At 38.1% G+C, this 13,129-nt stretch overlaps 1 protein-coding gene across 1 annotated transcript in view; it reads right to left on the bottom strand.

Moving 5' to 3' along the window:
• VCAN (versican) overlaps positions 1-13,129 on the bottom strand; it is a 107,690-nt gene that overhangs the window by 30,052 nt on the left and 64,509 nt on the right. Inside the window, exon 6 of the mRNA XM_074166061.1 lies at positions 518-631. Within this exon, the coding sequence (XP_074022162.1) occupies positions 518-631 (114 nt within the window). The remainder of the gene's footprint in view (positions 1-517; positions 632-13,129) is intronic.

Here is a 13,129-nt window from a genome sequence, read left to right as displayed (position 1 = left end):
TGTCACTGGTAGCTTGAACTGGTCATCAGTTAGAAGAGTTACCAAAATAATAATTTATACCAAAGATGCATATTATGATGATCATATTTACAATTTCCTTGAAAAAACATCAAGCTGGCATTCAGCGCTCAGCTTCTCAGTCACATTTGGGACTAGTTTATTTTACCACCCTCTCCAATAAATACAAAGCTCTTAAGAACTATCCCAAATATTAATGTTTATTTGGTTTTATATGATGTATTTATGTATTTAATGTTATGAATTCTAGTTGTTATGAATGTAATTCATTTATAATTCTCTTATATGTGTATTCTTACACATCTGTGTACTTTATGGGGAGAGAGAAAAGGTAAGTGGACCTCGTTCCTTTTGTTGTTCTCATCTTAAGTAACACCTCACTGAAAAATTTTTCCAAATATCTATGTATTCTTCAACTTCAAAACACACCAGTTCTTCAGATCTCATGTATGAAAACCTTATGCTTGACTCAATCAGTATCTGGATGGCATCAGCTTACCTAGTTCACACTGCTCGCCGTTGAAACCTGGCAAACATGTACAGATGTAAAATGAACCACGTGGATAGCAGGTACCACCATTAAGGCAGGGATTGCTTTTGCATGGATCTTGGCCTGTTAGACAAGTAGAAAAAGAAAATTGACTCTGCATTCTCAAGGAACCAGCATCTTTTTGATTTTTTGGAAGAAGAAATCTTTCTTCATTTCTGCACTGATGTTGCAGGCTTTACCGTAGTTACAGAAACTCTATTATCATCATAGACTTCTAAGAATAAGATAGTTTTGTAATATAGTAAAGCTTATTTTCAGGCATCACTATTTACAACTTTAACAACAACATGGCATTTACTATAAACCAGTATAAATAATTTTCAGAATTACATTTTTTAACTATATTTGATAGTCATGATATTCTATTGAGGATTTAGTTTGCATGACATGACAATTAATTATAGCTGAAAAGAGTTAAAGATATGCAAAATGAATGGAAAATGTTGTTGTTTTTTTTTTTGAACAGGGTTAGTTTATGTAGAATGATTGGGTACACAGAACATACTGGCTGGCTGCTGTTGTTTCACTTTGTTATATTTAATCAGTCAATGCCCACAAAGTCTGATCTTAAAGGATGTTTTCATACATGCATATTTCCCATCTATCTTTCTTAAAAACATATTTCTAGAATAAAAATCAACGTACTGTATATGTTTGTAACTGAACTGAACATTAAAATAAAAGCTTACCTGCTGTGAAATCCTCAGTTGTTACGGGAGTTAACATTTAAATAGCTTTCTCTTGCAGAGCTTTATGCCTTCTAGTGATGTTTATTTCAACTGAGTTTAGATAACTAGGCATTTGCATTTGATTTAATGCCTCGGAGCAATCATTCACACAAATAAGACGCACTAGATAACCATTTCTAAGTATTAGCTTCTCAGAGTTAGAGGAAAATCATGAAGACAGTCCTTCTGGGACACAAGAAGAAAGCCCTGGCTGTGAAACCTTACAAAATGGGCAAGAGAGTTCTATAACCTAAGTTAATTCAGAGACATGAGAAAAGTTTAGACTTTTGGTTATATTTTTCCAAAACAATCTGAGTGTGGTTTATGAAGTGAAAGATAAATAACATCTATTTTGCCATTGCAAGTTAGACATTCAATGTCTTCTTAAAGTAGCAAGTTCTCTATCACTGGAAAGCAGAAGGTTCAGTTGAAAGCCTCCAGAAGAAAATCCTGTCTGATTAAGTGTGGGATTGTAATTAAGTGGGCAGCATCTCTCCTTGGAGGTTTTGAAAAGAATCTGATCATACCCATAAAAGAGGGTGCTTGCTTTAGGACTGCTTCACTTAAAGTCCCAAATCTAGGGCTATGTTAAGCATGCAAAAATGTTTATTGTGTGTTTACTGTCTTCTTGTCTTCCTACAGACTGGATATTTTCCCAGTAACATTTTCAAGTTGACAGGCACCTGGATTAATTGAGAAAAAAATAATAGAAAACCCTATAAAATTAAGCCAGTTCAGATCTTTCCTCAGCTATACCTGGATAAAGTACAAAGTGACACTATTCATACTGATCCTACCTGCATCATCTATGTATTTGGTGAAATGGTGCCTAATAACCACTATGTAAAACAAAATAATGTGGCAAATGACACCTAACAAAAAGATATGTAATATATGAGACAGACACTGTATCAACCAGTTAAAGATATAGACAGGCTGAAAAAGTGAAGTCTCGGTTTTCTCTTGTATGGAAAGTTATCTTGTAGGTTAAGAGATGTTGATTTTTGTAGAAAATTCTGATCCTAAAATGCTCACTAGATCTGCTCTCTAAGTCAAGATGTTATAAAACAACCCTACCTATAAACCAATTGTGTAAGTATTATCATTGTGCTAACACAAAACAGCTATCAGACAAAATTATCTGTTGGAAATTGGAAAATTAAATAATTAAGCTGATTTCTCTACCACAGTCCATGTTACCTTCCTGTCTTTTAGAACTGGCTGGTCACCTCAAGTCTGATCCAGAGCTCCACGACGCAAACACTCAGGAAAAGTCGCTGAGCCCGAGTTTCCGTCCCCCCTTGCTCCTTCACTTTTCAGGGGTTATAATCATGCAGATTTCAAAGCCTGAGGCTCACGAGTTCTGTTGTTATTTCACACGGTGCTGATTGTCATACCTCTCATCAGAATTAAGACACACATTTACAAGTATCACAACAAACACATACGACAGTGATCACATTTGGGAGTTACCTGGAATTTGCACTGCTGTGCCTTCAACTGAACCCACACTGGTGCCAATCAGGAAATCTGATCCATTAGTGACTTCCGGAATGGAAAATGATGAAGTTACAAGTTCAATAGCGTTTGGTCCCTCGGAGATAATCATTGATGGCTCATTTTGATACGTACTCTTTCCAGGGGCAGGGTTGTTTGTTGCAATGTTAGAAGAACTTGTCGTGATCTCCTCTCGACCAAACAAAGCTGATTGTGTTTCCGTGCTTCTATCCAAAGGTTGTGAAGATGAAGCTACCATTGTAACTGCTTCCTGGTCAGGTTTAAGTAGTTCACGTTCAACACTATTGCGTGAATCTGAAACAGGTGTGGAAAAAAGCCATGGGATCTCTTTCTCAGTACTCCTGTCACCTTCTTGATGGGGGTTGTTCGCTCTCCCCGAGGAAGCTTCAACTTTTATTGTGCTAATTTTTGGAATATCTGTGCTCGCTCTTTCTCCAAAATTCAGAAAAGCAGTAGGCAAGACATGTATTGATGGAGAATCTCCAGAAACAGTAGCTTCTTCCTCAGCAGCTGTATCAGTTACAGAGGTTTCTGTCTCCTCTGTCCTGCCTGTTAAAAGTCTATTAAAGTGAGTAGTTGTGCTTTCAGTAGTTGTGCTTTCTGAAACAGGCTTGGGAGAAAACTCCAGCAGAGAAGACTCTGTTCTGTCAAGGAGGTCTGTAGTGGGTGGTTTATATGTTGCCGCAATATCAGAACTAACCTCTTTGAAGGTTCCTTCTGATGCATGATTGGTCTGATTGGAATCCTTTGATGATGACGTACTGGGAATGATTACCTCAGGATACTCAGACACTCCATTAACTAACTGAACAATTACTGAGGATTTAGGAGTAGAATAGAAGTTTACTGAATCTATTTCTTCATATTCTGCTGATGCCGATTTTGTGTATACCGTAGGATGCTTTTCTTCATTCTTGCTAGATGATACAGTTGCGAGGTGGGACTGTGTGGTAACCATACTTACATCAAGCATGTCAGTTGTCAAAGCCTTTTCTGTCTCAGTAGCTAAAACTGGTGTAAAAGAAGGAATCACAGGCTGCTTATCGTCTAGTTCTTCTTGGCCCATTCCAGAAAAGCCAGAGACAGGGATTGTTTCACTTTGGTCTGCTATTACTTCGTTGTTTGCTGAAGTATTCAGCTCATAGGTGTCTTCTGTTGTACTTGATACCATATGTTTAGACTCATGAGGCACATGAGGGCTTGCCAGTGATGGTACTGTAGGGAAGAAAATGCCCGGTTCAGAGAGTTTGGTAGTGATGACCGTTTCTGTTGCAAACTTCATGGCATTCCCTGAACCCAAATCTTTGTCATCTGATTTTGGTCTGTGCTCAGCTATTACTGATTCACTACTTGGCTGGCTGGAAGTAGTCACAGATAGATTGTCACCAGATCCAAGTGTCTTCTCTTTGGTTATGGAAAATTTAGGTGTTGAATTGTATTTCTCCCCTTCAGCTGTCATGCTATCATCACCGCCATATGTTGATTCTATGACAGGATTTGGCATTGTCTGCACACTTATTATATCTTCAGGCATTGATTTTGAATGATCCACGTCTATAATAGTTGTTTCTTCTTGTGGGATTTGAAGTCGTTCTTCAATTAGTGTAATATCACCATAAACAGAAACATTCAGTATAACACTTCTTTTATCATCGATCATGGGAATAATTTTCTCGTATATCCCAGTATCACTTGTTAGTTCTTCTGATGTAGCTGTCTTAGGTTGAACAGCAGATGGATTTGCCACAATCTCTTTTTCTTCTGTAAAAAGGGATGATAGTCCTGTGATCACAGTCTGTGATCTATCTATCGGTGCCTCTGTTGTCATAACTTCAGAATAAAGTTCCCCGGGAACACTAGATGAAGCATTTAGTTCCACTTTTGACACAGGAGGTATTGACAAACGAGTAAACATATCAGGAGAGGACGAATCCAAAACACTAACCCAGCCAGATCCTTCTCCAGAGCTTTCAGATAACACTCCACCTGGCAAGTTTGTTGATGATGTTACAAGTGACTCTTCTGTTTCAAGATTGGGATTTCCACTCAGTATTACAGAAACAGAAGTTACGCCATCTTTAATCAAGAAATGTGAAGTTTCCTCTTGAGAAACAGATTTAGAAGTAGCTGTTCCCCTATCAGTTTCATTTTCTTCTCTCCTATAGTTAGTTTCCTTATTGTGAGGTTCTTCAATCGCAACAAAATAAGGTGTCATCTCTTTAACCTCTTTAGAGCTGAAGCTCTTGGAACTCTCTTCTGCTAAAGTTGGAGAACTGGTGATCATGGAGCTGGGGAGCTGGTCTTCTGTTTCTGACAGCAGCTCAGTTACAGCACTTGTAGCTTCTTTGTTAACTTCAGCGTTTGATTGAGTGCTTCCACTTTCAAAGTCTTGTGTCTTGCCAGTTGAAAGGCTGGGTCCCACATTTGCAGGATGAGAAGTCTGAGGACTTGAAGTACTTGTGATTTCTTTGACAGCCAATGGCACTACAGAAGGAGTAACAGCAAGGTCATCTCCTGATCCTTGTCCTGAAAAGAATGGATCACTGATGAGCTCAATATTTGCTAGCTTTTCTTCTTTAGGTGCCAGGAGTGACCTGGGAATATCTTTTGTAGGGAAAATGTTTTGTACGAACTCCTCCTCTTGCTCTGTATCTGTAACTGGAGAGCTTATGTATTTCCTTTCAACCTTTACAGACTCAGTTACTCTGTCATCACTAAATGGCAAAAGTATTTTTTTCACAGATTCAGTTTCTAATTCCTTTTCTTCTGAATATGGACTGATAGTTGGAACATTTAAGAATCCCAGATGTTCATGGTTAGCCTGTGTACTTTTAAAGAACGAGTCTATTGTTGTTTCTTCAGAAGATTCTATAGCTTTTGGTGAAATTTCCCTTGGCCTGTCTTCCCCAGAATGTATATCTTCCACCAAAGGAAGTTTCGTGGTAAAAGCTCTCTCTGTCACTTCACCAATTGTTTTCTCTCCCATTCTTATGTCAGTTACAGTTCCCATTGTGGTTACTTCATGTTCAGTACTTGTGACTAGCTTGTAAGGTTCAGTAGTGAAGGCATGATCCACAGCTGGTGTGCTGACAACTTCTTTGTCATACTTCTCTTGTGTTTCTGGTCTCCCAGTGGGTGAAACTGCCATTTTTTCAAATGATTCAAAGAATGCGTCTGCTTCTCCAGATCCTTGATCTATAAATGGGAAATGATTTCCAAGTATTTCTTCAGTAGGTCCGTTAGACATCAGTTTTGTGGTGCTACTGTCACCTTTGAATTCCTCTCCAGAGCCATGCTCAATCAGGAGGATCTTGCCTAATGAGACAGTTGAAGAACTAACTTTTGAATTTTTGCTTTCTGTTGATTCAGCTACTGCTTTGATACCGTCAGTACCGTGTGTCACCATGATGTTGTGAGGGTTGTTACTAAGCATTGATTCTGTTGGTGATATGACCTCACCTGTTTCTAAATCTTCAGTTTTAACTCCTTGTGCGACATGAGATGTTATCTCTTTTCTAGAACCAGGACTAGATTTTACTTCAGAAAGAGCTGTGTAAGTTGGTTCTGTTTCCTGGTTTTGTTCTCCCAGATTTCCTGTACCAAACTCTTCCTGAGACATCTGACTTGTTACTCCAGACTCCTCTGTCAAGCCATCTGACCCAGTACTTGAAACTGATACTACTGATTCATCTGTTCTTGCATGTTCTTCATATTCTGTTGTTGCATTCTTTAATGAAGCATTATCTGTGCTGTAAACGTTTCCTTCATGCTTTTCTGTTTGTGTTTCAATGACAGGCCTTAATGGAACTGAAGTCAAAGTAGCAGACTCAACGACAACATCTATGTCTCCAGAACCTGGATCAATAAACGGGGAGTCAGTACTTACCACTTTTCTTGTGGGACTCCCTGAAAATATGTCTGCTGGTTCTTCTGCTGATCCTTCATTTATAAAAAGCTTCTTCTCTCTCAAGAAAGGAATGGTGGTAACCTTTTTGATTTCAGAACTTATGGTACCTGTTACTGGTACTGTTTCTCTGAGCAGAGTAGGCTCCTGACTTACAGGTCTGACTTCACTCGTAGTACTTCCAAGTTCATTCAACTCCAAATTTCCCCCTGCAGCAGTAGCTGAATTTTCTGGACTTGAATAAACAGTGGTCTGTATTTCTTTTTCATCTTCAATTTTCTTTTCAGTTACAAAAGAGCTGTCAACTACTTTTTCTGTCATAAACTCAGGCACAGAATTGGTGGCAACAGTTACTTTAGAACTTTCATCAAAAGCAGAATAAAGACTGTTTATTCCTCTGGGCAAAGCAGAGGTGATTCCCAAAGCTGTTACAGAAATTTCTGTTGGCAGTACTGTGCCAGAGCCCAAAGAAGTATCTTGCACTGAAAGTGTTTCTGTTACTGCTGTTTCCATTGTCATGGCTGAAGTTATAGTGAGGTCCTCTTCCACATCTCCAGAGCCTTCTAGAACTATAAAAGAAGAAGCACTCATCTCAGGCTTTGCTGTATGGCTGCTTTCCAGAAGCCTTTCAACAGGGAAATTTGCATTAAGTTTAATAGTTGATTTATAATAATCTCCTGGAGCAGGGGTCACCTTTTCTGGGATAAGATCTTTCGTACCTATGCCTACCGTAGCAGTAGTAAAAATTGCATCCAGAGAGGCAGTTACAGCAGAACTTTCCACAGTAAATGCATCAGGAGCAGAGGTTATACCAGAATTTTTTTCATCATCTTCCTTTCTTGACATTGTCACAATTTCTGAGAAGACAGAACTGGATAAATCCGATTCAGTGGAGCCATCTCCAGAAGATTCACTAGTAATCAAAAGCAAGTTTTTTGTATCTTTAGTAGAACTCTCAGTTCCATGCCATGTTACGGTTTCTTTATTTCTTTGGAGAGACTGCTCATATGAAGAAGTAATGGCTATTGATTTGTCTGTTGTGGCAACTTCTGACTCACCACTATAAACAGGTTCTAACATTGCAACATCTGCTGTCGGTTGTGTAACTTCAAACGCCCCTATTACTTCTCCAGCTTTGCTTGGTTGCATGGTACCAGAAGCTTCAGGTTCAGGTATTATAAATGAGCTTGTTTCATTGATTTGAGAAAAGGTCACATTTTTTGAATGTGCAACGCTCTCAATTTGATCACTTCTTGCTTCCTCAGCTTTTGTGCTCTTAGGTGCACTAGTAACTTGTTGCTTTCCATTGATGAACTGCAAAGCTGGAGGAGTTGTAACGTCAGTAGTATTTTCACAGTCTTCCTCTGATTCTTCAAACTCTATAATGTTTGGAAAGAAAGGATCCAATATAATATATTCAGACGAATCCTGCACAGAGTCTGAAGTACAGGGTTCAGTCTGAGCTGATTCTGCATCAATGTGGGGTTCATCTATTGCATGAGGAAGCATATGGCGATTGAACAGATCCAAAAATTCATTCACCGGATGATCTGCAAAAAAAAGAGAGCTTTTCATAATCCCTAAGTGACAGCGACGGTTGCGCATTATAGTAGACATATGAAGTACAAGCAATCCATTGGAGAGAAAAAAAAACAACAAAAAAATTCAAAATGAAACATAGTAAATTCACTCTGTTCTTCTATTGGCACAAAGTTAAATGCTGCCACAGTGTTTGACTTTCCAGTTGAAGCCTGTGTGTGTGTTGAACACATTGATTGTGTGATACTGTCGATTGCTATGCGTTTTTAGTCTCAAACCTACAGCTGAACTAACGGATCCTACACTGTTCAGCAGAGATAAGAAATAGACAAGATGAAAATCACTTTTAGATCAAAAGACTCTGGTCCCAACCTGCTGCAACAGCTTCCATGGGTTTAAGACGCCAGTTAAGCTTCATCGAAAACTGAACTGAGAGAAACCTAAGCAAGGCAAAGTCCAAAATAACATAGGACATACAGAATATGCCTCTGCAACTCCAATTATTCTCAGTACAGAGTATTTCAAAATAATAAGAACACCATACAAACTACATCATTTGCTCCATTCTTTACACTTGGGCCCTAAGTCAGCCAATAAAGTCTCACTTTACAAAGTTGTTGCATGTAGCATTATAAATCCTTATGAAGAAAAGAAGAAAACATATCCCAGATTCAAAAATCAATCACCATACAGACAGTAACATAGGTAAAGTCCAGCTATTTTCTTCTGCTTACTTTGAATTTTTTACGCACTCCCACAGATTGTAAACCTCTCAATTTTTTTTCTAGGTGGCCAAGCAGATAAAGAAGAGGAAGGAAGGAAGGAAGGAAGTTCTAAGTAGACAAGGTTTTAGCTGCTGAAGCCCTGGTGAATTCCTCTAGGATTTATGGTCCCAAATTCCATAGACAACTTTTAAAGGCATCCTCTCAGCACTAACATTACTTAAAATCTTCTGTTCCAGACAATAGGTGCTACCTTCATTGGGGAAAAAAACACAACAAGCAACAGAGGATACAACGGACTCAAAAAAGCCAAATTTCAGGCTTGACCAACTGACTTGGAGCTGGAAATTTTGCACTGAAATCTTGAATGAATATATCTTTTTTCCGAGTCTGTGTTTATAACTGTTTCATCCAAAGTAAAACTACTGTTTGCTGGTATAGACTGCTGTAGCCAATGGACCTCTGTCGGCATCTGCCAGTAGAGGATCTGAACCAAGATACAGAACTCCTGTCTTAGAGGCTGTCAGCAAGGATTGCTCATCAAAGTGCATTTGCAGGTATTCTGGCATACCCACTACATGACAGAGACCGATTTTTAAGTAAATCTTCCTCATTAAAACTATTTGCAAGACATAAAAAATGAGGACCTGACAGGTAAAGTATTTCATTAGTTTGAAGTAATTCCCCTGCATAATGAATGCCATTTAACCTCTATGACTACTGAGGCCTCAGAGATAGAGTTATCAGGTGATCATCCGGGAAAAGAATGTATTAAATCACATCACCCTGACACAGAGCACTGTGAAAGGCTTGTGATTCTTTGGCTTGGGGTGTTTTGAGTGTGAAAATTGACTGCAATGGGGGTCTTGAAAAGGTCATTGCAACTCTATTGAGAATTAATGTTCTAATACCTCACGCTGTGTTTACAGCTAAACTCACCAAGTATTACTGAACCCTTATTTTGCTAAACCTCCAGCTGAAGAGTAAATGGCAACTTCAGGTGTGTTTTACAAAGAACATGTAATAAAGTGCCCTGAATCGGAGGTTTTTGATCTAATTGTTAAACAACTTGGGAAAAATTAAAATCAGTGCCAGCCTTACAGAGAATAAATCAACTTCAGCATTGTGTATTTCCACTCAAATACTCAGTTTGTATGGCACTAAGCTCAGCATTCCCAGTGCAAAAATAAAGTTGTTTTTAACCTCATTTCTGCCTGGCTCTTCTATATTGCTCCACTGAAGTCCAGCATTGACTTTGTGCTATGACAGCTCTGTGAGGTGATTACAGAATTGAAACTCCTTCGCACTCCCTCACGTGCACTTGTTGGGAGTTCTTTCATGCAACGCTTGTAAAGACAGAATTTCTCCCTCTTCCTTCCTCCAGTAGGTTAGAAATATTTACAGAGGCTGCCCAATGCCACAGAAAAATATAGCTCCTGCAGCCATTTATTTGAGTCTTCCCAGACATCCTTTTCGATTTTTGTTCAAGCAGAAAAGCAAGAATTTAGTTATTCGTCCAAGATTTGCAATATGATGAGGAAAAGCATGTCTACACCTGTCTAATAAAGTCACTGTCAGAATCCACAAATTTTAGCAAACAGCAACTCCAGCCATTATACCGAGGAATCCTATTTTCATAAAAGCAGAAGCTCAAATCAACACAGAATTGTACACCTTCTTTTCAAAATTGTGACTGCAAAAAATACCTAGGAATTCAATAACTGAAAGGGGAATGGCAAGTTAAAGTTGCTAGGGAGCTTTGAGCATTTCTGATTCTCGGTAAATTTACTATAAAATTACTGCACCAACAAACAGAACAAGAGAACTACATATAGAAATATGCATGGGCAAGAAAGATGGCTTCTGCTGTGTGCACAGCTTAAGAAGGAATATGTATAAATAAGCTGGTATATAGACTAATGTGGCATAAGGATTAATTATGATTTCATACACAGCTGTTAGGATTGTGCGCACAAAGCATGTAACATGCTTTTGCACAGAACTGTACATTAAAAAAGAAAATTATAAACGCTGGATGGGACTGGATAGGCTGAAATTTGTAGGAGGGTACCATGACTAACAAGTTCTGACCAGTGTATTATTTTTGTAGCACCGCACACCTGGGAGTCCCTCAAATTACTAGCTCACGCTAAATCATTTATGGTAGGTAATAAATTTAATGAACAACATCTGTTCCAAATTCACCTAGAAGACATATACAAATTCTTACATACGCAAAGATCTCTATCAGACCTCGCTTTTACTTTGTTAGCTTTTTCAAGATCTCACATGTCACAAAGATCCACATAAAAGAACCTTAGCTAAAGGTATGATATTCCAATAATAAACTTTCAGGAGGCTCTTTCATTAAATATGAAGTGGTTTTGTTTTGTTATTTATCCAAGAAAAAAAAAACCAACAGCTTTTAAGAAAACAGTAAAGAATCCAATTGAATTATTTTTTTAATTAGAATTTCTTCTCCTTTCTAGAGCTTTGATTATTCAGTGTTAACAAGCAAGTTGCCAATGCTCAGGGTTAGCAGCTCTGAAAAATTCTCTTAACCCCAGAGATGGCAAATAATCTATACAACAATATAGCTCATATAACATATAACTTTGTCATCTAAGAAAAAGCAAGGCACTAGGATGAAAACCTAACTGCTATCATAAAATATGAATATAGGAGGGAAAAGTCTTATCTGTTGAACTGGTTTGTTAGACCCTTAGGACAGACACATGAACGCTTGCAACAGATTTAAACTGGCTAGATGCAGCTGACATATGTTGCCCCTACTTACGTTCATCTCCATTCCAGCTGCAGGTAAAGACATACAGACCTGAGACTATTAATAAGAGACAAAACAATGCCTCTTAAGGAAAGGAGTTTGGCTTCTACATCTCTTTATCAATAGTTCACACATTATCATGGCAAAAAAGCTAAAAGGAGCACTGGTTCAAAGAGGCACTTCGTTATTATGACTCCAAGAAAAAGAAAGTAAAAACAAGTAGCTAAAAAGTAGTAAAACCGAGGGCTGTCAGTTCAGACTGCCAATCCAAACAAGTCCTAAAGAAGATTTATCAGTAAAGCCTCCTATTGAGGAAAGTTATGAGGTATGCACTGAAATAGAGATGAAACAGATAGGTGGATGAGCGCATATGCAGCCTAGAGTGATTTTTAATCCATTTAATATGTCTGGATGTTTTAAATTACCTGTATGGAATAGGCACCTATCTCAGTAACAGTCCATTATGTGTAAGAAATGGAAATTCCCCTGGCCACAGGGTGCTTTTTAGCCACAAGAGGACTTGACTGCTACTATGCAAGACCACAGAGCGACTGATTGGGGTAGCATTAATTTCCATTGCAACCCTTCTAATGCCAATCAGTTCTAAACCAACATTAATTTTTCACTGGATCAGATATAAAAGTTGCATCTGTGTTACTGAGAATTTTTTCTCAAGAAGACTTTCAGTATTCTACAAAGAATCCTAAAAGGGCTTTTCCAAGACCATTTTTGAGGGGACAGGCAATGAGAAACATTTTCTCCCTCTGAAACCTTCAGATAAGCAGCTGAAGAAGAATTAATAGGGAATTAAGTAGAAAACAGATTCTGACATTTTCCAACCTTTCAGAAACAAAAATATTTTATTCAGAAGACTTATGGATTTAGCACAGTTTTGTGAAGTCTCATTCAAAATGGGACTGTTAACCTCTAATCTGGGATCCTGCAGATAACAGAATTATACCTCTAGAAACCTGCAGTTTGCCCATTTATTGCTTCAGAGTAACTTGCTGAGCTGTTTATGAGAAGTAATAAAGTTCATTCTTTTGCAGGAGGACTTGAGGTCTGATAAACCCATGAAAGCCACATAAGGATTCACAAATTCTGTGTGACTTTGAATCAGGTCCTATAGTTTGATTAGAATAGAGCTAAAAAGAGAAAAAAAATATAAAAAAAGAAAGACCGAAAACATTACAGACTGCTTGTTTTGAAATCATGTGTTTCATTGCATAATGTGACACTATCACAAACTCCATAACACTCACTACCAAGTACTCATAATGACAAGACAGGTTAGCATGATAAACCAAAATAGTTTGCATTAGTCAAATTTCTTCCTGCACTTGATAACTAGAAAATTTTGGGTTT

The sequence above is a fragment of the Numenius arquata genome, chromosome Z, assembly GCF_964106895.1.
Source record: "Numenius arquata chromosome Z, bNumArq3.hap1.1, whole genome shotgun sequence".
In the NCBI taxonomy this organism is placed as follows: Eukaryota; Metazoa; Chordata; class Aves; order Charadriiformes; family Scolopacidae; genus Numenius; species Numenius arquata.
This window is presented reverse-complemented; position numbering and strand designations above follow the sequence as displayed.